The sequence below is a fragment of the Suncus etruscus genome, chromosome 7 (genome assembly GCF_024139225.1).
Source record: "Suncus etruscus isolate mSunEtr1 chromosome 7, mSunEtr1.pri.cur, whole genome shotgun sequence".
Classification (NCBI taxonomy): domain Eukaryota; kingdom Metazoa; phylum Chordata; class Mammalia; order Eulipotyphla; family Soricidae; genus Suncus; species Suncus etruscus.
In genome coordinates, this window is record NC_064854.1 from 26,644,204 (window position 1) to 26,670,533 (window position 26,330).

General features: G+C 38.0%; 1 protein-coding gene across 1 annotated transcript in view; it reads right to left on the reverse strand.

Moving 5' to 3' along the window:
• Window positions 1-26,330, reverse strand: part of DNAJC1 (DnaJ heat shock protein family (Hsp40) member C1) — a 149,928-nt gene that overhangs the window by 42,774 nt on the left and 80,824 nt on the right. The window contains exons 7-8 of the mRNA XM_049777841.1: window positions 17,213-17,303; window positions 10,325-10,488 (exon numbers count right to left, since the gene is read on the reverse strand). Coding sequence (XP_049633798.1) covers window positions 10,325-10,488; window positions 17,213-17,303 — 255 coding nt within the window. The remainder of the gene's footprint in view (window positions 1-10,324; window positions 10,489-17,212; window positions 17,304-26,330) is intronic.

The window sequence follows — 26,330 nt, forward strand, 5'->3', positions numbered from 1 at the left end:
CAAGGACTGAACCTGGGCCAGTCATGTGCAAGGCAATCACCCTACTCATTAAACTATCTCTCTGGCTCTCAACATCGAAATTGAAAAACAAAACAAAACAAAATTACATATAAAAAATTAAATGTCATGTCAGAAATTATTATTCGTTTGTTTCTTTGTTTTTGGGGTTATACCCGGCAGTGCTCAGAGGTTACTCCTGGCTCTATGCTCAGAAATTGCTCCTGGCAGGCTTGGGGGACCATATGGGATGCTGAGATTCGAACCACCGTCCTTCTGCATGCAAGGCAAACACCCTACCTCTATGCTATCTCTCCAGCGCCTGAGAAATGATTATTAAAAACTTTCTCAGCTATCTATGAAAGTCTTTGAAATGAGATTTTATAAAACTAAAGATTAGGGCATGTTTATCTGTAGATGAAAACACACCAACATGACCGTATACCCATTACTTTTTAAGAAAGCTATCTAAGACAGGGTCGGGTTCAATTCCTGGCGTCCAATATGGTCCTCTGAGCCTGCCAGGAGTGATTTCTAAGTATAGAGCCAGGAGGAACCCCTGAGAGGCACTGGGTATGGCCCAAAAAACAAAAACAAAACAAAAACAAAACAAAACAAAAAACAAAAAAAAAAGAAAAAAAGAAAGAATGCAAGCTATCTAAGACAAGTTGTGTCAGCCCCTTGAATGTATATTTCACTTAATTTTCAGTATTTGCTTCCTATTAATACATATACATATATACATGCATAAATGTGATGCAAGCAAATTAATGTATAAATCTCAGGTATGTACTTCAGTTCTTACAAAGATAGTTTCTAACTCTATGCCTTTATTTTGTTTTAGTCTGTAAAACCTGACATCAAAACGGATTATTCTTTATTTTCCCCTCACTCAGTGAAAACTTCTCTAACAAGATGAGCTAAGAAGAATACATCACAGCATGGGGGCTAGAGAGACAGTGTGGGTAGGTCTTGCATACATCCTACCAAGTTTTGAACCTCTTCAGGAATAAGACCTGAGCACAGCAGGGTGTGGTTCCCCCCCCAAATAAAAGAAAGTAGCACAGCATAATATCAACACATTGTTTGCTTTTTATCACTCAAATGTGTGCTAGTTTCAGTGTAGACTGAAGTAATTTATGTGACTTCATTTGTGTCAGCAGAAAATCTGAATATAAATGAAATAGATTTGATGGGAAGAAAAAGATAACCTGGGAATAGTTAAAGATTTGGTGTGGACTTTGCTTTTGCCACAGATTATACTTTTCTTGGGCTTCAAGTAAAATTAAATAGGGGAGACAAGTTTATGGATTTGTGGGGCTGTGTACTACATTCCAAGGGAATAGAAGGTGGCTGTGTTGTTCACTGAGGCAAGATTGGGGCTGTGGTGAAGGTCCTGTTTAGGTGGGCATGACAGAGGACAGTTTCTTGTGGTTCTCATGCCAGGTCAGAATCTACAGATTCTGGCTGGAAGACAAATGAAAACTCACCATGGAAGGACTCAGGGCTGCTCATACGACTAAGTGGCCATTTCAAAGTGGTACTCTTTGTGGAGAGATCATTTGAATGATCCCACAGAATGATGACATGGATTTCTTCACTGATGCGGATGGGCTAAGAGCTATAAATTTGTTTGGAAACTTTGAGATTTGGGGAATAGGGGAGTTGGGGCCACAGTAGGTGGTGCTCATTTCTGGTAGTAGTGAGAACTTTACCCATGCTATCATCTTTCCAGTTCAAGAAGTCATTCTTTTTTTTGGGGTGGTGGTGGTGGTGGACTGGGCCACACACCTGGCAATGCTCAGGGGTTACTCCTGGCTCTGTGCTCAGAAAATGATCATGGCAGGCTCGGGTGACCATATACAGTGCCGGGGATTGAATCTGGCTTGGCTGCATGCAAGGCAAATGCTCTCTGCCTCATTTCAATCAGCATAATAGTTTCCATGTCCATACATATATAGGAAAATTTCATGACTTCATTTTTCCTAACAGCTGCAGAGTATTCCATTATGAATATGTACCACAGTTTCTTTCCTTCCTTCCTCCCTCCCTCCCTCCCTCCCTCCCTCCCTCCCTCCCTCCCTCCCTCCCTCCCTCCCTCCCTCTCTCCCTCTCTCTCTCTCTCTCTCTCTCTCTCTCTCTCTCTCTCTCTCTCTTTCTTTCTTCTTCTTTCTTTCTTTCTTTCTTTCTTCTTTCTTTCTTTCTTTCTTTCTTTCTTTCTTTCTTTCTTTCTTTCTTTCTTTCTTTCGTACCACAATTTCTTTGGCCATTTATCTGTTGAAGGGCATCTGGGTTGTTTCCAGATTCTGGCTATTCTAAATAGCGCTGCAATGATTACAGGCGTGCAGAGAGCATTATTGTATTGTGAAAAATCCCCTTTTTGCATATAATTTGGCTTACTAAAAATTCCACTTTTCTAAAGTCACATATATGAATGTTGTTTTCACACACATGCTTATTGGACTTACAATATAGAACTATATTGGGAATTAGGAAAAAACAAAATAACTTATAAATTATGCCAGGCAATCATAAAAATAACTTTAACTTCACTTTTCATCTAATATTCTAATTATTTGGACACCTGCTATTTTATTTTAAACTGTTTCTAATAAAGTATAGCTACATTATGGGAAAAATGATTTTAGTTAGATCTTTCCAAGAGGTTAAAAAGTGTACAAAATCCCATAGATAAATGCTTACTTTAGTTATACTACTCAAAGCATGTAAAGTTCCTTTTTAAAAGATGACAATTTATATATGATTAGCAAAATATAGCAGAGTAAGTATGAAAATCAAGCAAATTCTTGTAAAAGGGAGAATAAAGGTTGCAATGAGTTACTGTGAGTTAAAATGAGTTATTTAAAATGCAAAGCACAAAGAACAACATCTGATACTCAAATGATGTTAAAACTGATATTTATGAAAACTTTATACTTTCCTTTGTTGGCATAAAATTACTACAGTAAAATCAGCAACAAACAGTATTTTCCTTATGCAACTGACTTAACATGAGCTAACCAGAGGCATTGTACATATCTCTCACTGCTATGTACTGCACCCAGGACTCTCTTCCCTAGAAGTTCCTGTCTGCTTGTGCATGGTTTAGTTTGTGAGTTTACAGCAATGGTAGTGAGACCTTTATACATAAAACTAAGCCCCAGATTATGTCAGTAATATACAGTGAAACTCTAATTGGAACTCAGGCCTCCTAATCTCAAGACTCCAGGATTTGGGGTTGAGGGTATTGTGTAGGGTTCAAGCACAAGCTTATCTCACCCTGTGCACAACCCTAAACATCACTGGTTCCTATTGAGCACCATGTGGGGGACCTGGAGCAACACATCTGGGGACTCCAGCATGTAATTGTTTATCCTGGATGGCTGAAGGTCACCAAGAGTGATCCCCGGGGCTCTGAACACCACACTAGCAAGCCTCCACCACCTTGACCCCCCCCAAAAAAAAAATCCCACCAAAATCCAATGTTTTGATTTCTACTTTCCACATTAACACATTCTCTTCAGCAGAAATCACTATGATAAGTTACTTTGGACAAGTTGAATAATTTAACAAGTATTTATTGAGAGTATATATTTTATGATAGTTTAACATTGAAATTCAAATGAGAAAAGACTATGGCCTTTAAGCAAGGCAAACCAGAAAAGGATCAGCTGCATAATCACACTTCTGCATATAAAACTCTAATGTGATCTCACTTTTTTCTGGTTTTAAATTTTTCTCTTTAATTTTTTTTATAAAGGCACTATGATTCACAAAGTTGTTTCTTTCTTTTTTTGTTTTTTTGTTTTTGGGCCACACCCGGCGGTGCTCAGGGGTTACTCCTGGCTGTCTGCTCAGAAATAGCTCCTGGCAGGCATGTCCATATGGGACACCGGGATTCGAACCAACCACCTTTGGTCCTGGATCGGCTGCTTGCAAGGCAAACGCCACTATGCTATCTCTCCGGGCCCACAAAGTTGTTTCTTTTTTTTTGGTTTTTTGGGCCACACCCGGTAACGCTCAGGGGTTACTCCTGACTATGCGCTCAGAAGTTGCTCCTGGCTTGGGGGACCATATGGGACACCGGGGGATCGAACCGCGGTCCGGTCCGTTCAAGGCTAGAGCAAGCAAGGCAGGCACCTTACCTTTAGCGCCACTGCCCGGCCCCACAAAGTTGTTTCTTAATAGAGTTTTCTCTTTAAAGGAAATGGTAACTTACAAAATTATTCATAACTGAGATTTAGGTATATTATTCATCACCAATCCCACCACCAGAGTCAACTTCTCACCAGTGTTCCCCCCAGCCCAGCCTTCTTCCTCAACAGGTGCATTTTAAAGTTTGGTTGTTGTAGTTTGACTCTCATGTTCTCAGTGTTGCTGACTGAGGCCCATAACTACTGCCCGCAGTTCTCCCATCTACCTCTTCATACTTCCACTCTTGATTTCTTTCTTTCTCCATTTACACTCACATCAAGGGTGATCTCAGCATCCCTCCTTTTGTACAACTGAGTTCTCTTGCCCAGTTATTCAACATACCACCGATAAGTGAGATCTTCCTGTGTTTGTGTGACCTCACTTTAATTGATTACATATGTGATGTATTTTGAAGACAAAGTACATCTACTTTGAAACGCTATACTCTAAAATACTAGGAATTGGGTTCCAAATTATGAATTTAGTATTTTGTTAATATATCTAATAATAATAATAAAACTAAATTTGAATTTAGGAATATACAATTCAACCTCTAACACAAAATTCAGGAAAGACATGAAGTAAAAGGTTAAGATAATTTGAGGCATAGCCAAAAAAATTTACTAATAATATTAAATACAAATGGATTAATGCTCACCCAGGATTTAATAGACAGGAATACTTAAGTATCATTATAAAACTATATACAAATAGAAAGCAATTTATTAAATGGAAACCCAATAGGATTTAAAAGAAATACGGGGAAATTAAATACTTTGAACTGAGAGAAAATAAAAACAAGGTATTAAAATTTTGGGGACACAGCTAAAGGCACTATAAATGTTTAAATATGAATATGTTAAAGATATACCTACTTTTAATAAACCATTGTTCAAAGGCATTTATAGAATTACTAGAAAAGAGAAATTTATTAAATCAAGAGCTTTCAAATTTAGAAAGTAGCAAATCAAATGCAAAATAAGTAGATTAAAGAAAAATTAATAGCAAAACTTAATGAGATGCAAATCTGAAAAATGGAAACTAGAAAAAGAGTACAGTAGGTATGGAATTTGCCTTGTATTTGGCCAATCTGATTTCTATCCCCAGCCTTGTCAGGAGTGCTAGAGTACTTTACCAAAATAAAAACCAAGACAGAAAAATCTGGGGCCTGAGCAGTGGTGCAAGTGACTAGGCATCTGCCTTGCCCGCGCTACCCTAGGACAGACCTTGGTTTGATCCCCCAGCGACCCAAATGGTCCCCCAACACAGGAGCGATTTCTGAGCGCATAGCCAGGAGTAATCCCTGAGTGTCACTGGATATGGCAAAAAAATAAAAACAAACAAACAAACAAAAAACCCAGAAAAATCTAATGTCAGGGGTGAGATACCGGAGCAGTACAGATAACACAGACCACGACAGATTTAAAACGAAGGAATATCACTACCAGTGTTTGCCAGTAAACTCAACTTGGGATGAAAAAATAGAATCTTTTCAAAGATAACAAGCTATTTTTTAAAAAATCTAGATAAAGTGATATACAAATATTTGTAAGAAATACAAGAGAATACTTCCCAATATTTGAATTATGAATATTTCCCAAGATTGAAAGAGAAAACCTTCTCTCACTATTTAAATACTGGATTGGAAGTCAAATGCAATCAATAATGTCTCCTAAATTGTCCTAAATATAGACATATAGATTAATAGAACTGAACTAGTAAACCAAATAGGAACTCCAGTAATAAATCAGCACATATATAGTTCATTGATTTTCAACAAAGGTCCTGTGACAACTAGATGTGAAAAAAATCACCTTTTTAACAAGGGGTACTGGACTCGAATTTGTCAAATAAAAAAGAAAAAAAGTGTGAACCTTAACCTTCACCTTGCATTATATCCAAAGGCTGACTTAAATGGAGAACAGACAAATATGACTAAAACTATAACATTTCTAGATGATAATATAGGAGAAACTCTGATTTCTTCATGACATGAAGGGATCAGAGAGAGAATACTGAGTGCTGGACCTTGCCACGCCAGTGTCTGCTGTGTGAAGGCAAACTCCCTATCCCTCCAACTCTCTTTACATTTCTATCTAAAGTATTTAATCAAGTTGTTAGTGTTTGCTGAGATGTTTTGAACTGAATCTACTAATTAATTTCAGGGAGAACCGAAATCCTTGTATGATTGGTTTTTGAATCATGAACATGTTGTAAGACTCTTATGTCCTTTTCTTTTCACAGCAACATCTTTTGTCAAATTTATACTTAAGTATTTATTATTCTCTAAGTTATTATTCTATAAGTTTCTGATGTTCCTTATAAGTTTGCAGAAACACAACTGATTTCCATAATTGACCTGTTACTATACACATTTCGAAAATCATTACTTCCTGTAGCTTTTTTTATTCAAATAAATTTTTATATAAGTGATATTATTTTTAAATAAAGGTGGTTTTCTTTTTCCTTTCCATTTTGGCCAACAGTAATCTTTGAGCCCTGAGTCCAGAGCCAGAAATAAGGCCTGAACAACATCAAGTATGGCCCTGAACCGAAACCAACCAACCAACCAACCAACCGACCAACCAAAAAAATCCCAATGATAACAAGAAATTTATGTTATAGAAAAAGAGGTATAAAATAAAATGTAAGTCATAAACTGGTAGCCAAGATTTGTAAAACACAGGTAACAAAGAACTTACATCTAATGTATGTAAGAATTTTAAACTTTCTGATAAATTGAAGATTTGAATAGATTTTGGCAACTGACTTGAAGAGACTACATTCTAAAAGAAGGTATCTAGTATGCAATATGAACTTAATCCTGTGTACACCCAGCACCAGAGGGTAAGATTCACCTAATCTTCCCGATAGCAAACAAAAGAAGATATTTACATGAAAATTAAACACAACAGATACTCCCCATTATTAATCACTAGGGAATGGCAAATTACAATCACTATGTGATACTCCTACTCTTTCACCAGAATTGCTAAAAGGAATAAAAACAGCAAAGACTAGCCAGGATCTAGAGCAATGATAGTTCTCACAGTTTGTCAAAATGTAAAAATCGAACTGCCATGTGGGAAAACATTTTGGCTGTTTCTTAAATATTTAAGTGCATACTTCATCAGATATAGCAGTTGCTTACTCCATATAAGGCATTCACTTAAAAGAAATGAAAGCACATGGCCACTCAAGGACTTGGGCTTACATATTCTTAGTGGGTTTACTGGGAATGGCCAGAAACTAGAGAGAAATCAAGACCACCAATGGGTAAATGAATTAAGAAAACTAAACTCGGGGCCATAGACATAGCATAGTAGTAGGGTGTTTGCCTTGCATGTGGCTGACCCAGGACGGACCTGAGTTCAATTCCTGACATCCCATAGCCTGCCAGGAGCAATTTCTCAGCACAGAGCCAGGAGTAACCCCTGAGCACTGCTGGGTTTGGCTCCAAGCCCCCCTTTTCCCCCCAAAAAAAAGAAGAGAGAAAGAGAGAAAAAGAAGAAAGAAAAAACAAAACTCATACAACAGAACATATTACTTAATCCTACAAAGATACACTATCTGAACATGAAGAAACATAGATACACTCAGTGAAAAACACAACAAAGCACACATTGTATAATTCTGTATTTGTGGGTCTGTGCATGCTGAGTGACTGTAGTATCAGAAAATGAATTAATCAGAAGTGTAGGTCTGAAGATGAGATCCAGGGACCATGGATCAGAGAGCCTGCCCCACAAGTAGATGGCTAAAAATTTAAATCCCAGAGTGGTTACATGTGCTAAGTACGATCTGTTTAAGCTCTTCTGTTTGAATTTCAAAACTCAGGACTCAGGGGCCCTGGGCCCTGTCCATGATTTCTAGTAACACAGTAGGCAAACACTCCCAGTGAAGTACAAGAAAAAAGGGAAGTGCAAGTACCAGGTCAACAGTGGAATTTGGCAAGCACATGTGTGGGCATTGCAGTGAACCATTATCACTGCATTTTTCTAGCATCCCAGAACTGCAACTCAAGAGCCACAACTAAAGTCTGTAACTCTGAGCACAAACATGGCCAAATGCCTCAAGGAAAAGGAGTAAAAAGACCTTGGTAAGTCCCATAGCCATGACCCAGAGCCATGAAAACACACAAGCACCACAACCAGGAGTATGTGTGTGACCTAAGCACACAGCAAGATCATTAAGAACAAAGGGAAGAAAAAGGGGAGAGGGTATTTTATAAAAGATTTTAAGGGACAAGAAAAAAATGTTTATAGTAATAGATAGCTCAATAGCTTGATTCTCAAGATGGCTTCATAGATGCTTGCATGACAAAGGTAGGTGGGCCTTTAAAAGATGACTGAATCATAAGGGTGGGTAGGGTCTTCCTGAATGGGTTTAGTGCCCTTATAGAAGAGATTCCAGAGAGCTCTCTCACTTCCTCCACCATGTGAAGACTCTTAGAAATTAGGGATTAGGAATTTTTGCCTAGGTATTAGGAAGAGGGCCCTAAAAGATAGAGTCTGCCTTGATCTTGAACTTCCCAGTCTTCAGAACTTCAGAGAAATAAATGTTTGTTGTTGAAGTCACCCAGACTATTATACTTTTGCTATAGTAGCCTGATTGGACTATGAAAAAAAATTCCATTTATAATCATCAGACAGCAAATAAAACTAAACCATGATGTTAAAAGTTAGGACATTCTTGGGGCCAGAGCATTGGTACAGCATTAGGGCTTGCATGCGGCTGACCTAGGACGGACCACAGTTTGATCCCCAGTGTCCCATATGTTCCCCCAAGCCAGGAACGATTTCTGAATTTCTGAGTGTATAGCCAGGAGTTCCCTGAGCGTAACTGGGTGTGCCCCCCAAAACAAACAAATAAACAAATAAAAGTTAGGACACTCATTACCTCTGGGTGGAAAAGAAAGATAGAAACTAGATACTGGAGCTTTTGCCTTGCAGATGGCAGAGAGCTCAGTTTGATCTACAGCATCTTATATGAACCCAGAAACTACACCAGAGTAACCCCTAAGTGCAGAGCTAAGAGTAATCCCTGAGAGGCACCAGATGTAATCCCACAACCAAAAACCTAAAAAAGAAAGACAGAAAGAAAGAAAGGAAGGAAGGAAGGAAGGAAGGAAGGAAGGAAGGAAGGAAGGAAGGAAGGAAGGAAGGAAGGAAGGAAGGAAGGAAGGAAGGAAGGAAGGAAGGAAGGAAGGAAGGAAGGAAGGAAGGAAGGAAGAAAGAAAGAAAAGGAAGAAAGAAAGAAGAAAGAAAGGAAAGAAAGAAAGAAAGAAAGAAAGAAAGAAAGAAAGAAAGAAAGAAAGAAAGAAAGAAAGAAAGAAAGAAAGAAAGAAAGAAAGAAAGAAAGAAAAGAAAGAAGAAAGAAGGAAAGAAAGAAAAAAGAAAGAAAAAAGAAAGAAAAAGAAGGAAGGAAGGAAGGAAGGAAGGAAGGAAGGAAGGAAGGAAGGAAGGAAGAAGAAAGAAAGAGAGAGAGAGAAAGAAAGAGAGAAAGGAAGGAAGGAAGGAAGGAAGGAAGGAAGGAAGGAAGGAAGGAAGGAAGGAAGGAAGGAAGGAAGGAAGGAAGGAAGGAAGGAAGGAAGGAAGGAAGAAAAATAGAGACCAGAAAGAAGCCTGGTGAGGCTCTGGCCACAGATATTATTACTTGATTTCAGCAATAGTTAACATTATTCCACTTGAGCTGTATATCTGTATTTTTATTATTTCTCTCTATGTATTTAACTCAAAACACATTTTTTGTTTGTTTTTGGGTCACACCTGACAGTACTTGAGTACTTCTAGCTTTCTACTCAAAATCACGCCTAGTGGGATCAGTGGACTAAATGTGTTACTGGCACATCATACCCACTGTACTATTGTTCTAGATCCCTCAAAACACAATTTTTAAATGTCCAAGATGATAATACAGCAGGTAGAATATTTGTCTTACATAAGGCTGCCCCAGTTTTGACACTTGGCATGACTTATGCACCCCCTTAGCATCACCAGGAGTGACCCCTGAGCGCAGAGACAGAAATAAGCCCTGAGCGCCACCAGGTGTGGCTAAAAAACAAAAATACAATACAACAAAACAAAACAACAATAACCAAACAAAACTTTCCACATTTAAAAAAGATGATTACCTGTTTTTTTTGTGTTCTGTTCCTGTTTTCCAACCAATCATCCATTTGCTCCTCAATTTCTTCTATAGAAGTTCCATGATCATAAGACTGAATGTATGTACTTTCTAAAGGTGTGTATACTGGAAATTCAGGTTTCTGTTTTTTAACTTTAACTTTCTTCTGTTCTAAAAATGTTTTGAAAAGAAACAGTTATTAAAGTTTGTTAAGAATAGGGGCCAGGGCCCGGAGAGATAGCACAGCGGCGTTTGCCTTGCAAGCAGCCGATGCAGGACCTAAGGTGGTTGGTTTGAATCCCGGTGTCCCATATGATCCCCCATGCCTGCCAGGAGCTGTTTCTGAGCAGACAGCCAGGAGTAACTCCTGAGCACCGCCGGGTGTGGCTCAACCCCCCCCCCCCAAAACAAAACAAAACAAAACAAAACAAAAAGAATAGGGGCCAGAGATAGCATGGAGATAAGGCGTTTGCCTTTCATGCAGAAGGTCATTGGTTCAAATCCCGGCATCCCATATGGTCCCCCAAGCCTGCCAGGAGCGATTTCTGAGCATGGAGCCAGGAGTAACCCCTGAGCACTGCCAGGTGTGACCCAAAAACCAAAAAAAAAATTGTTAAGAATAAAAAGGGGGGCTGGAGTGATAGCACAGCAGTAAGACATTTGCCTTTCACGCGGTCATCACAGGACAGACCCCAGTTCAAATCCTGGCAACCCATATGATTCCCCCCAGAGCCTGCCAGGAGCGATTTCTGAGTGTATAGCTGGGAGTAACTCCTAAGCGGCACCGGTGTGACCCAAAAACTAACAAATGAAACAAAAAAGAGTAAAAAGAGGGGCCAGAGCGACAGCACAGTGATAGGGCGTTGGCCTTGCATGTGGCTGATCCAGGATGGACCTGGTTCAATCCCAGGCATCCCATATGGTCCTCCTAGCCAGGAGCAATTTCTGAGCACATAGCCAGGAGTAACCCGAGTGTCACCAGGTGTGGCCCAAAACACCAAAAAACCAAAAATAATAATAATTTCTACTATTTTATGCACAGATTGTCTTAAAGGAACACATATAGCATATTTTGTTATTGTGCAATAACTACTGAGTTATTTGCTTTCTTAGATATAGAGAGGCCATACTCTGATGTTGGGAGAAGGGTGGTGATGGTTTCAGGGAACATAAAGCCCCTAATATTGCTAAGAGGCCACCAGAGCTAGTTGGAGGGGTGTGTGTGGTGATAAGAATTAAACTCACGATCTCTTACACGTTAGGCATGTGTTCCACATGTGCTACACCATTTGAGCTATTTCCCTTGCCCCAGCAGTATTTTATTTATATTTTTGGTTTTGGGCCATATGCAGTGATGCTCAGGGATCACTCCTGATAGTGTTTGGGTTATCATATATGGTGCCAGGGACCAAACTGGGGTGAGATGCCAGCAAGGTGAGTGCCTTAATCTCTTTACTATCTCTCTAATTCCCCATGCTCTGTGTATTTGATTAGCAAGATCATAATAGTTAAACCTGAAAAAAAAAAAAAGAAAAGGAAAAGAGACTGTTATCAAAAGTAGCAAGAGAGAAATGAGATCCTACAAGTAGGGGCAAACAATTCAAATGTTAACAGACAAGAAAATAATGGCACAAGATTATTCAAATATTGATAGAAATGTCAATAAAAATACAATATTAAGTAATAATATCTTTCAGAAATGATAGGAATACCATGATAGCTGCACATGAAAGAAAATTGGCAGTATTTGTTATCAGCAAACAGAAAATCATAAAAGAACTTGTTTTGTATTCTGCAAACCCCATTTGAATCTTCAGTACCACATAAGGTCCCCTGAGAACCACCAAGAATAGTTGCTAAGCACAGCCAAGTATAGTCTAAATACGTCTTTCCCCAAATCATAAAAATGGGACCTGGAAATGACTTACTGGGAAAATATCTGCCATGTAAGCATAAGGTGAGGAGCAAGTTTGAACCCCAGCAGAGTCCCAAGTGTTGAGCAAGCTTCTAGAAGCTCTGTTGTTTGGGATGCCTGGTATCACAATAAATTGTGTGGTCTCTGGTGTCTGAAAATCAAATATGTGTGTTCTGTGGCAAGCATTATAATCCAAATATATAACCCTTAGCAAGCATTGAAATGAGTGTGGCCCATGTCACTGCAATAATGATAACAAAAGTAAAGGGGGGGGGGAAGTAAAGAGAAAATAAAAGGCAAGTCACAAAGAAGCTGGAGAGAATACAGGGGGTAAGATGCTTTCCTTGCATATGCCCAACATAGGTTCAATCCCCGCATCCCATATGGTCTCCTGAGCACTGCTAGGAATAATTCCTCAATGCAGGGCCAGGAGTAACCCCAAGCATCATCAGATGTGACCCCCAAATTAAGAGGTAATAAATGAAAAATCAAGCTACAGAAAAGGAGAAAGTATTATAAACTATGTCTTAAAAAAAGGAATTATATCTAGAATATATAAATAATTCATAAAATGCATTAGTAACTAAATAATCAAATAAAACAATGGTCAAAGGAATTAAGAAAAAAAACTGAGGACACAAAAATGGAAAACAAGCGCCTAAGCACCAGAAAGTGTGTTAATGTGTTTCAACACCACTAGGAGACCAACAGATGGCCAGTAGGTATAGGAAAAATTGTTCTTCATCAAATCATCAGGGAAATGCAAATCATATCACTTCATCCCAGGGAAACTGGCACACATCAAAAAGAGTAGAAGCTACTAGAGCTGGTAGGGATGCAGGGGAAAGGAGCTTTTATTCTCTATTGGTGGGGCTGTGTCTGGTTAAGTCTCTATGGAAAACAATGAAGCATTTAAAAAAATGAATGGAGTTTCTCTGTCCCAGATTCTATTTCTTGGCATCTACTCCAGGGCCTAATGTTTCTGGGCCATACCCTGCTGTGCTCAGTGATCTTCCTGGCTCTGTGCTCAGTGATCAATCCTGGCGAAGCTCAGGAGATCATGTGGTATCAGGGATAGGAGGGCTGCAGAAAGGGCTAACTGTGGGTCAGCTGCATGCAAGGCAAACCCCTACCTGCTGTCCTATATCTCTGCTCAAGTTTTTGTTTTTAAATCATATAAAGTACAGACTAAAAAGACAGGAAAATATTCAGATATATTTCTATCCTTCTACCATTCTCCTTGTGTGTAACCACTAAACTATAAATTGTTAAAGTGTAAAATTTATGTTATGTATTTTACCACAATAAAAATAATGGAGGCCATGGGGCCAGAGCAATAGTACAGCAGGTAGGGAGTTTGCCTTGCATATGGGCAACCTGGGTTTGGTCCCTGGAATCCCATATAGTCCCTTGAGACCACCAGGAGTGATCCTGAATAGTAGAGCCAGGAGTAAGCACTAAGCATCATTCAGTGTGGCTGAAAAGAAAAAAATAGGTATTGGATGTAGGTCTTACAATCAATTTCTCTTTTTATTCCTCATTCATGTGTTTTATTTCTTAAAGAAATTCCATTTAAATCACAAAACTGATTAGGAAATTTATAATCAAGAAATATGTGCCAAAATTTTCAAATATAGACAACAGTACTTTTGCATAGTCTTCTCAGAAGGATATTTATAAAAAAGCACTCTTCATATTTCTCCTTTGAAACACCATTTTTAAAGTGCACCACTACTCAGTGTAGTTCTAGGGTAGGCCTCAGAGGATACTGCACAATCTCAGCAGTAAAGCAGATAGACTTGAGGGCAGATTAGCAATTAGGTCATGAAAAACAGGCAGCATAAAATAGCACTGCTAATCTGCATGAGATGCATTTACTCAATTAAGCAGATGAAAATGTTATTATGAACTCAGTATTCCAATGACGGTCTTTAAAATCAAAAAGGATAGGGGCAAATGAAATGCACACTGGGGGATTTGGGGATTTTATGTATTAATTCTAAAGTATACAATGCAGAACACTGTAATGAAGTTAACAAAATAATTAAAAGATTCTTTCCATGTAACCATTAGAGACTACATTAAAAAATACATGACAGGTTCTGACATTAGTAATAGCAATGTGAAAGTTCTTTAATATTCTTAATGTTACACCACCTTTTCTAAATATACCACTGATGTTTTTAAAAAACATGAGAATGTCTAACCACTAGCCTAGCATGAGTACTGTTTTTCTTCTGCTCCCTGGCACTTACTTTTTCCATTTCAGTTCTAATAAATTGATAAGCTAGTGATGAATTTCAAATTTGAATACATTCTTACTGGCAAAGCTTTGTTCCATCTACCAACAAACTACAAACTGATCGAATGATCAGGGCCATCTCCTGCAAGAGGTATCCCCATTCAGGGGTCACAAATCAGGTTATATGGGGCTAGAAGCAAGAAGTTGTGGACTTTAAATTGATTGGCTGTTGTCTAGGGTGTTTCATAATGTCCTTTTATAGCTAGATATCTAGGGTGGTATGCTGTGGTTTATAGGGCATTGGGTTCTGCATCATTATTGCTGGGGGGCAGTATATTGTAGTTTATAGGATATTGGGTCTGCATTATTATTGTTGGGACAGAAACTTAGCCCTACATGGAACTTAGCCTTGTTTAGCCTTAAATGGAAACTTAACTTGAGGTTGTAAAAATGGAGTCCCTTGGGACAGAGCTATAGCAGGGCATTTGCCTTGCATGTGGCCAACACAGGACAACACTGGGTTGATTCCTAGCATCCCATATGGTCCCTCAAACCTGCCAGAAGTGATTTCTGAGCGCAAAGCCAGGAGTAATCCTTGAGTGGCACTGGGTATGACCCAAAAACAAAACAAAACAAAAAATGTAGTCCCTTCTGGCCCAGGTTTCACTGTGTTTCATTGCACATCTTTCTAATGACAATAAAACAAAATAATTTTCAAGTTGGTTTGGGAATTGCTATCAAACTCTTAAGGAGAACAAAAATTGTTGAAAAATTTTCGAAAAATGGTCAGATTCTTTAAAAAGAGTTTCCATATTGTGATATTTTATGCAAGTAACAATTACATAAAAGTTAAACTGGCATGTGGCTCAGTATATGAGCTCTTGACTACTGGCAACACATAAACACACACACATACCTGCCCACCCACATGCATCCACACCACACCCTTTTTTTTTTTTTTTTTTTTTTTGGTTTTTGAGTCACTCCCGGCTGTGCTCAGGGGTTACTCCTGGCTCTATGCTCAGAAATTGCTCCTGGATCGCTCAGGGGACCATATGGGGACCATGCTGGGATTCGAACCACCATCCCTCTGCATGCAAGGCAAACACACTACCTCCATGCTATCTCTCCAGCCCTACCATACCCATTTTTCTAGGGATGGCTTAGTAGCAGAAGTTTCTGCCTTGTAAATATGAAGTCATGAGTTAAATTCCTGTTCTCTCCAGCACACTGGCCAGGTGTTATATTAGTATTACAAATCAAGTTGTGTGACACTCCTGTGGGCAGTGAGCAACATAACCTAAAGTGTGTGAATTATGGTTGTTACAGAAAGTGGGAAGGGAAAATAACTATTTCAACAATTACTATCCAGTTTCTATTTTGATCTTAGGTCTTTTTAGAATAATAATAATTCTTTGCCCACTCCATCTCTCCAACATATACATCAACGAAGTTTTGTATATAATCAATATAATCCTAAATTCATCCCATTAATTATGATTCTTCTTTAATTTTGATTTTTTTGGGTTTTCAACAATATTTGGAGGCTACTCCTGCTTTGAGCTCAGGAATCCTCCGTGATCAGCTGGGGGACTATGCAGTGGCAAGGATGGAATCTAAGGCCCCACATGCAAGGCATATGTTCAGCCTTATTTGTGCCAGGGACTCTTTAGGGTACTTGGATAGACAAAGTAGTGGAAAAAATAGCTTCTCTAGTCTCATGGCCATTACATTCTATTGGGGAAAAGGATCATAGACACATGAAAAAATTCATTAATGTTTTTCAGTGTTCAGTGTTCTGAATAAAAATAAAGCAAGATAAAGGGGTAGTTTGTACGTGTACTGGGAAGATGAAGAAATGGAAACATTGGACAAAAAGATTTTCCTAAAGTCAATAAGAATGGTTTACAGTGTTCAATGAAAGATTTTAATACATAGATAATTCTGTTGGTTTTTCATATTACATCATAGTACAAGCAAAACAAAGACCTTCAGAACAAAGTCATTAATATTTTTAGGTCTCATTTAATACTGTAACGTTAAGTTAGATGATCAATTAGAAATATTTGGCACTGGAATCGGAGTAGCACAGCGGTAGGATGTTTGCCTTGCACGTGGTTGACCCAGGATGGACCGAGTTTGATCCTCAGCACCCCATATGGTCCCCCAAGCAAGGAGCGATTTCTGAATGCAGAGCCAGAAGTAACTCCTGAGCACTGCTGGGTGTGGTCCCCCAAAATATTTGGCACTAGTCAATAGCAATTACTGGAATAATTGGAACATTTTTGGGCTATTTAGATTTTGTATACCTTCAAATCATAAGGAATAATGTTGATTTTATTTCTTGTTATGGAATTAATGGTGGTAGGTCATTGCCGATACAGTATTTAGTGCACAGAATAATTAAGTGCAATGGGGGCTGGAGAGATAGCACGGAGGTAAGGTGTTTGCCTTTTATATAGAAGGTCAGTGGTTTGAATCCCGGCATCCCATATGGTCCCCTGAGCCTACCAGGAGCGATTTCTGAGCGTAGAGCCAGGAGTAACCCCTGAGTGCTGCCGGGTGTGACCCAGAAACCAAAAAAAAAAAAAAGAAAAAAAAAAGAATAATTACATGCAAACAACTGGTTAGAGTGACTCAATGCATGGAATTTTAAATTGCTGAATTTAAGAAAAAATGTAAACAGTTTTCTTTATGAGAGACTGCCAAACCAAGTAAGGCAATGTTTAAGAACCTACTTTGAAGTATTTCAAGTTCAGCTCTGGTCTGTGCATCTTCCTTTTCCTTCAGTCTTGTTTCTTTATATTTAGCATAAAACTGTCCCGCATCCTTAAAAGAAGTTACAAATAAATTACATGAAAAATCAGTTTGCTTGGATTTTCACAGTACTTCCTTTTAGAACAATATTAATTTAAATGTAACCTTTCTGTTTATGTCTTTCAATTTAGAATGAAGTGAGTAAGAATTCCTCTAAAGTTTCTTTTTAGAGACTGAGACCAAAGTTGTAGTACTTCAGAAATACAACAAATGGGGCTGGAGTGATAGCACATTGGTTAGGGCATTTGCCTTGGACATGGTCAACCTGTGTTCAATCCCTGGCATATGGTTTCCCTGAGCCTGCCAGGAGTGATTTCTGAGTGCAGTGCTAGAGTAACCTCTGAGCACTGCCAGGTATGGCCCAGAAACAAAACAAAACAAAAAGGAATGCAACAGATGTATCCCCTTCCTGTTTTCTTCCATTGTGTATTTTTATTCTATTGTAATATTGCTTGAGCAAAAAAGCAGAAAAACATCAAACTGAGTTCCCTCATATAATAAATTATGAAAACTAAAAAATAATAACAACACTATTTTCATATTAGTGCCTGAACTCCAAAAACTTTTCAAAATTATGTGCAAATCTGATTATGAAACCTATATGCCCACATAGATACAGGGAAAGATTGCTCTTCCTGCTACTCTTAGAGAGTAGGTCCGTTGGGACCAAAGTGATATCACAGTGGGTAGGGCATTTGCCTTGCAGACCTGGGTTCAATTCCTGGCATCCCATATGGTCTCCCAAGCATACCAGGAGTGACTCTTGAATGCAGAGCTAAAAGTAACTCCTGAGCATTTTTTTTTTAGGGTTTACTTCTGGCTCTGTGCCAAAAACCAAAGACAAAAATCCAAAAAAAAAAAAAAAAAAAAAAGACAAGAAAAGAAAAGGTCCCATCATGGACAGACACCTCATTGTCAACATGTAGTGATGAATGTCTTTAGGAATAATGGCACAGGGTCCAGATTGATAGGGTCTTCAATAATCACATAATAAAGACCTTCAATAATCACAGAATGAAAAAAAAAATCCAGGTTGATGCTCCAGGGCCTGTGTTTCCTAAAGTAGGCAAAACTGCCTGCAGGAATAATGCTGGAATGACCCAGGGGTCAGTTGAATTGTCTGGTGCCCAATGGGAGCACTGAGAAATTTGTTTTTTCTCCTGGAAAGGCGGCAGCAGGGCAAAGAAGTTTGGGGATTTCGGCTTTAAGTATATAAAGATGCCGAGAACGGAAAAAAGTGAAGCAGACTATTCTGTACCAGCCCAGAAAGAAAAGTCAGCTTCTATTCTATAGGAACACTACTATAGCAAGCAGGCAACGCTGTGTGGGGCTTTCATTTCTCCACTTATGCTCTCCCTCTGGCTAGAATATTTTGCTCCCTTGCCATTATTCCGATTTAATTAATCCTATTATCCTTGAAAAGTCCTTTCCAAGAGTTGAGTGAGTGAGTGGCTTAGTGGAAAAGCATATGCCTAGTATATATGAGGTCCTGGGTTAGACTCCTGGTAAAACACACACACACACACACACACACACACACACACACACACACACACTTCAAGTATCACTTTTTTTGTTTGTTTGTTTTTGTTTCTTGGGCCACTCCCAGTGACACTCAGGGATTACTCCTGGCTATGTGCTCAGAAATCGCTCCTGGCTCGAGGGGCCATATGGGATGCCCGGGATCGAACCCAGGTCCATCCTGGATCAGCTGCGTGCAAGGCAAATGCCCTAACGCTGTGCTATTGCTCCAGCCCCAAAGTATCACCTTTTTTTGCAAATTGTTCTGACCCTGGATGAGTAATTTTACCCTACATTACTACTTCTGTATTTAGATATACCTTGATGGTTCCTTATATACTAAGGTGTTCTCTCCTAGAGTAAGTACTTGTTCACTGAACTAAACTGAATTGAAATATTAAAAATAAATGAAAGGGCTTGATAACTGATGTGAAATAAGAGCAATCAAGGTAAGCTCCAGAATAAGATAAGACAGATTTTTTTTATTCTTAAGATAAGACAGATTTTTAAGAACCCTAAACAGAAAAATCAGACCCTTTTGAGGGAATTTTATTTCTACAAGAAGCAAAGGAACAAAAAAATTTTTTTTAGTTCTACTTTGATTCAGATATTTTATATGTTTTGGCAGCCTCAGCAGGTTGTGCTCAGGGCATACTTCTGGCTCCATACATAGGGATTGCTCCTGGCAGGTTCAGGGGGCTATCTGGGTATCAAGGATTGAATCTGGGGAGGCAACCAAGCACCTTACCCACTATACTACCTCTGTCCCCTTGATTCAGGAACTACAGAAGAGAATTATCACCTCCTAACTCTGACAGTCCAAGTTAAGGCTTCTTCCTACGGTCGATGACTCTTCTTAGATTTATATTAGAGCTTTCTGATCAGATCATAAATTAGGGAAATAACTAATTCTAAAACCACTGAATCAATAATAAACTATGTCTCTTATTTCTATCCCCCCTTTATGTGACCACATTTGCTTTTTGTTTCTGAAGCCATACTTGATATTGCTCAGTTCTTATGCCTGGCATTATAGTTAGAGATCACTTCTGGTGGGGCTCAGGAGACCATATTGTAGAGCTGGGGATCATTCCTGGGGTGGCCATGAGCAAGGCAAGCATCCTACCTGTGACTACTTCTAGTAGGATTCCCACAATCCCTGCATCAGAAACATCATTTGGGAGTATAGAAAAGAGCATGTGAAAAAATCCAACTTTTTTTTCTCCCCATGCTCACATGTACTTTAAATTTCAACAGGGTTTGAAATTAAGATATGAGAAACCTGTGGTCTTTCCAGATCCCTGAGAAAAACTCAATTCTGGAATATAATAATTGAGTGAATAGTATAAAATTGTTTCTTTTCAGAGCAGTTTTTAACAGTAAAAAATAGTTTATGAAGCATTGGTTTACTGAAGAGAGTAGAGACTCATGCAGATAATGAGCTGAGAAAGGCAGTACAAAGTGTTAATGCATGTGCTTTGTATGTGGAGAGAAACTGGTTTGATCCCTGGCATTTTATGGTTCCATGAGTACCACAAGGAGCAACCCTGAAGCATTCTACAAGGAGTAGCCCTGGGTACAACTCCACTACAAAACATAGAAGACAGTTCAATTACTTAGGAGAGGTAAAAGAAGCTGGGCATGGAAAATGAGGAAAGTGGTGGTGGGAAATGAACACTGGTAAAGGAATGGGTGTTGGACCATTGTATGACTGTAACAACTACGAGCAAACTTTTAGCTCTGTATCTTAGTGATTTAATAAAAAACAAAAATGCAATAAGCTAGATAGAAACCTAGCTTATTGGTGTAGTGCAGTGAGGCATAACAAAATTATTAAGAGCAAATTCTGGAGCCAGACTCTGTCGTTTACCAGCTATGTATAAAGAACTAACTTCTTTAGGGCTAAACGTTCTCATCCATAAAATGGAATAAATAAAAAGAGTAGGGTTCGATCCCTCGAATCCCATATGATTTCCCGAACCTGCCAGAAGTAGTTTCTGATGCAAAGTCAGGAATAACCCCTGAGTGCCGCTGGGTGTGGCCCAACTCTTCCCCAAATGGTAGATTCATAAAACTATTATAAAGATTAAAAATTAACAAAGGAGAAGAGTATTAGAGAGAGTACAGGAGTTAAGGCATTTGCCTTGTATGTGTCTGATTCTGGGTCAATCCCTGGTACTACATGGTACTCTGAACAATTCCTGAACATGGAGTTAGGAGCATGGAGGTCTGAGAACCAATGGGTGTGCTTCCCCTCAGTTTACATACATATACCTTTTTGTTAAAGATATATTATATAAACAATATGTTAAATCAACCAATTTAATTAAATTAATTAAAATCTATTATAAATTTATTATATTAATATTAATTTATAAATACAAATTACATCATATACAGTGTAATTTATACAGTATATACAATATGTAGTATAATATATATAGTATTATATATGATATGTTACATATATACACACACACCTTTATTGTTCAAATTTCATAACAGCAATGTTTACTAAGCACCTTATTAGGGGGAGTTATCCTAACCCACACTTAACCAGAATTCCTTTTATAGAATCTTGCTTATATGACTTTTATTTCTCTGCATCATCTCATTTAAAAAAACTTTTGTTAGGTAACTACAACCTTTTATTTTTCTAGTGGTCCTAGCAAATATGTGTATTTTTCTGCAAGTGCTTCTTTTCCTGCTATAACACAGAATCATTAAAAACTCATGTTTGTAGTATTCACTAAAACCAACATCACACTTATCTGAGGATAGTAATGCAATAATAAGAACTGTAATATATTCCAAACTAATTCTAAAGTTTTTTGTGTTTTTTTTTTTTTTGGGTCACACCCGGCAGTGCTCAGGGGTTACTCTTGGCTCTATGCTCAGAAATTGCTCCTGGCAGGCTTGGGGGACCATATGGAATGCCGGGATTCGAACCACCGTCCTTCTGCATGAAAGGCAAGCGCCTTACATCCATGCTATCTCTCCGGCCCCTAATTCCAAAGTTTTTAAAAACATTCCCTAACCTCACTGTTCTAGACCTTCTTTTCTTAAACTGTGGGTTGTAATCCTCCTATATAAGTTTGCATAACTTGAAACAATTTTTCTTAAAATAATTTTATTATTTATTACAAGCAAATGTTGGATTGGCATACATGTATATATACCTATATGCCTGGGGTTCCATAAAAATTTCTCAGGAAAATAAGGGTTGTGATGGGAAAAAGTCTAAGAAGATTATTTTAAGGAAATAAGCCTGTTTTTCTTTTGTGCCTTTATTTCTCCAGCATATATTTATATGTTCCTCTTGGTTATTTTTTTATAGCCTACTATAATTTTTTCAATTAAATCTACAACATAATTTCTCCAGGAAGCATTTTTGTTTTAATAAACCTAGTTAATAATAGTAATAATATTGTAACCCACAAACTACATTGTTGTACCCTTTAAAATATACCGCCAAACTATGAAGTTTTAAAGAAGAAAGCAATCAAATGCTGAGGCAGCTTGAGACTTTATATTAAAAGGAGCTGGAGATGAGAAGATTAGGGATAACCTGAAACTATTACAAACTGTCTTAAAGATGATGCTTATAGGGCACAAAAAAATAACATAAAGGTTAAGGTGCTTGCCTTGCATGTGGCTGGCCCTGGTTTGATCTCTGGTACCATATATATGGTCATCCAGAGATGGTGCAAACAATACCTCATGTAAAAAAGAAAAGAAAAAGAAAAAAAAAAGATGAGAAGGAAAAAAGGAGGATTATTATTATTATTATAAATTATTATTCTAGACATGAATTCTGATTTTGAACGAATAAAGAAGAGCTTTCTAACAATTTAAATTATGTGAAAAGGAAATAGACTGATACTGAAGGTAATATCCAGGAGGTTAATCTTTATGCTTTAAGTGGGATTTATGCATTCAAATAGATTTGAATAAGATCACTTGTTTTCAATCTTTTCCTTCCCTGTTGGGTTTACAACACCACACCTGGTGGTGCTTGGTTCACATGTAAGGCAAGAGCCTTATCCCCTATTAATTTCACATTTTCACATTCTTTATCAGGGGATAATGCATGTGAATACATGAAACTATTAAGTAGTGAAGAAATATTGTTGCACTTTGAATCCAGAATAAGCCCATTTACTTACAAAAGTCATTATGGTCTTAGGGATATAAACCTCTTAAACATTTTTGTAAATACTACCTGGCACACAATAGTTGCTTAATAAATATTTAATGAATGAATAAATGCTTGCTTTAATCAATTAGAACCCTGCATTGCCTACGTTTTACTTTATTACTATAATAAACCCATAAAGTTTACAAAGTTCCAGATAAAATTCTTCTATTTGAAAACAAGTCAACCTCATGGATAGAACACAAACATAAGTTTTTACTCTAAAAGCAATGTTTTTAAAAGTTAACAAAATTTGTAAGAAGGTTCAAAGCTGTCTGCATAGATATAAAAAGTGAGATCGATTTTACAGTAAAGAACTACGACACACTTGAAGAATTTATATGCTGTGAGTGTTCTTTGTATGTAGTAGTAGAACATGAACTCCAGTATAAGAATATTAAGCAGTTATATTTATTTATATTTATTGAACCACTACTGTATGCATTTTACTTTGTAAGACTATATGGATACCATATGATAAGCAATGCCCTTAATATTGAATATTAATCAAAACATAGAATATAAAGTACATGAAAGTAGGAATATTTTTTTTCATTTGGGGGGTTTGGGTCACAACCAGCAGTGTTCAGGGGTTACTCCTGGCCCCACGCTAAGAAATCGCTCCTGGGCCCGGAGAGATAGCACAGCAGTGTTTGCCTTGCAACAGCCGATCCAGGACCAAAGGTGATTGGTTCGAATCCCAGTGTCCCATATGGTCCCCCGTGCCTGCCAGGAGCTATTTCTGAGCAGACAGCCAGGAGTAACCCCTGAGCAACGCCGGGTGTGGCCCAAAAAGCCAAAAAAAAAAAAAAAAATCGCTCCTGGCAGGCTCAGGGGACCATATGGGATGCTGGGATTTGAATCACCAACCTTCTGCATGCAAGGCAAATGCCTTACCTCCATGCTATCTCTCCGGCCCTGGAATTTTTCTTTTGTTTTTTGTTTTTTGTTTTTTTTGTATTTTCAGAGCCTAGAAGAGTAGCTGGTACATAGTAAGCACTTGATACATATTTATTGATTGATATTGGAAGAGAGAGTGGTGCTCATCCAACATTCTATTTGTTTTCCCACAATTCTTTGTCCTCTTGAGATTAGGTGGGGTCATGGGGCTAGTTCTGGATGGGCTGTGGATGGAAATATCATGTGTCATTCCAAACCCAAGCACAAAAACTCATGTTATGCTCTAGTTCTTTACCCTTGTCATAATGAGCATGGAGGCCACGTGCTCCAGTTAGATGAAATCATCATTGTTCTGAGTCCTTTAACTGCTCACTAGAGAAGAATATCTCCTTTCTTACAGAAAGAATATACTATGCCACTGATAGAGAAGTGGTCTGAACTAGAAAAAGAAACGAAACTACCAGAATGTCAGCGTGATCTGGACCTTGGATTTTTGTTTGTTTGTTTGTTTGTTTGTTTTTAAGCGTTCAGCAGTTATTCCTGGCTCTGCATTCAGAAATCACTCCTAGCATGCTTCAGGAACCATAGGGAATGTTGGAATCGAACCCAGGTCTGTCCAGGGTTGGTCTCATGCCAGGCAAATGTCCTACTGCTGTGGTAGTGCTCTTGCCCCTGGAGTTATTTTATACTGATTCTAATCTATCTATCTATCTATCTATCTATCTATCTATCTATCTATCTCCCACTCTCTCTCTCTCTCTCTCTCTCTCTCTCTCTCTCTCTCTCTATATATATATATATATATATATATATATATATATATATAGCAAGTGCTATCAAGTTAGTACAGAAATCAGCGATGGAAAGTTCTTAGCTGATCTGATTAGAAAAGGCTACATAACAGCCACTATTTTACTAAGCCTTGAAGTAAGTTATGAGAGGAAGGTATGTTTATGCCATAAACCTTTCTTCTAACATTATTACATAGTTCATTTAAATGATTAAAATAACACACTGAACTGGCACTGTACATCAAGTTCCGTTTACCCTGATTTCTCCCGACAAGCTTCAAATGCTAAACAAAGCAAAGAAAACCTTAAAAAGAAAGGAGTTGACCTAGGTTGGCCTATGTGGGGCTATCTATGGTACCATGTGTCCTAATGGAAGTCAGAAATATGGTGAAGCACTGAAGAGAGGCAATAAAATGAAGAAGGCTCTATTGTTTACAATGACAGCACAAATCCCCTCTAAAGTTTGAAGCTTACCTTAACACAATAAAATAAAATATATTTCTGAAATCTTTCTGTAAATAAAATGCCCTCAGATTCTACCATCTTATTAACTATATTATACTCTCAGAATTACATGTAGTTACAATAAAATTACAATGAAAATTTCACAAAAACCTTAAAAACATTGTAAAAAATTGCAAATTTTGAATGATCAAACATTTTGGACAGAACCATAATTCTAAATTCACAAGAAATTATAGAAAACAATATAAGACAAAAAACCAAAATCTATGCCTTCCTTGTCTGAGCCAGTAGTGATTATGGTGAAAACTGATAGCAAGGCTTGATAGCTTCTTTTTTACATTTGGGCTCAGAGAGAGAGGAGACCATAAAAACCATCTATATAACTCAACTCAACAATTTTTCTGCAATTTTTATAGTCACTATGATCAGCCTGAATACTCTGATAGGTGATTTAAGATCAGACAGCTTATTCAGTCACTATTATGGTAGTTAACCAGTTGTTTAAAATAATTTAATCTTTCCTAAATTTTTCTAATATTTCATATTTCTGTTATCTGCTTTATGTATTATCTCAATTACACAGCTGTATCACTTGAGCAAGCAGCCTCATAAACCTGAGTCAATAATTTTTTATTCATAAAATGAGTCTGTGTATCTCTAACATTCTGAGTTTTTCCTTTGTTCGTTTTTGTTTTTCTGGGGCCACACCTGGTGGTGCTCAGAGATTACTGCTGACAGTCTTGGGGGATCATATGAGATGCCAGGGATTGAACCTGGGTCAGCTGCTGGCAAGGCAAATGCCCTACCCACTGTGCTATTGCTCTGGCAATTAACATCCAACATGTTTTTCTAAAAAATATTTTATAGCTCAAGCAAGAACCTATAAAATTCTATTTTCTGTTTTATAAATTAGAATTTATCTTTGGACTTCCAAAGAAACAGAATTTGTCTTTATGGCAGGGTGGTCTTCCCAGTTTTTCCTATAACCTTTTGTCATTTTGTTTTTTGGGTTTTCCAAGCAATATTCAGAGATTCTAGGAGCTACTCCAGTGATAACTCAGCTGACTAGATCAGAAAACTCAATTGTGGGCCCAGGGGTGCTGGTAGTAGCACGGTAATACTTGCTACTGAGAGGGGGGGCAGAACACTGAGCACAGGGTTGATCTC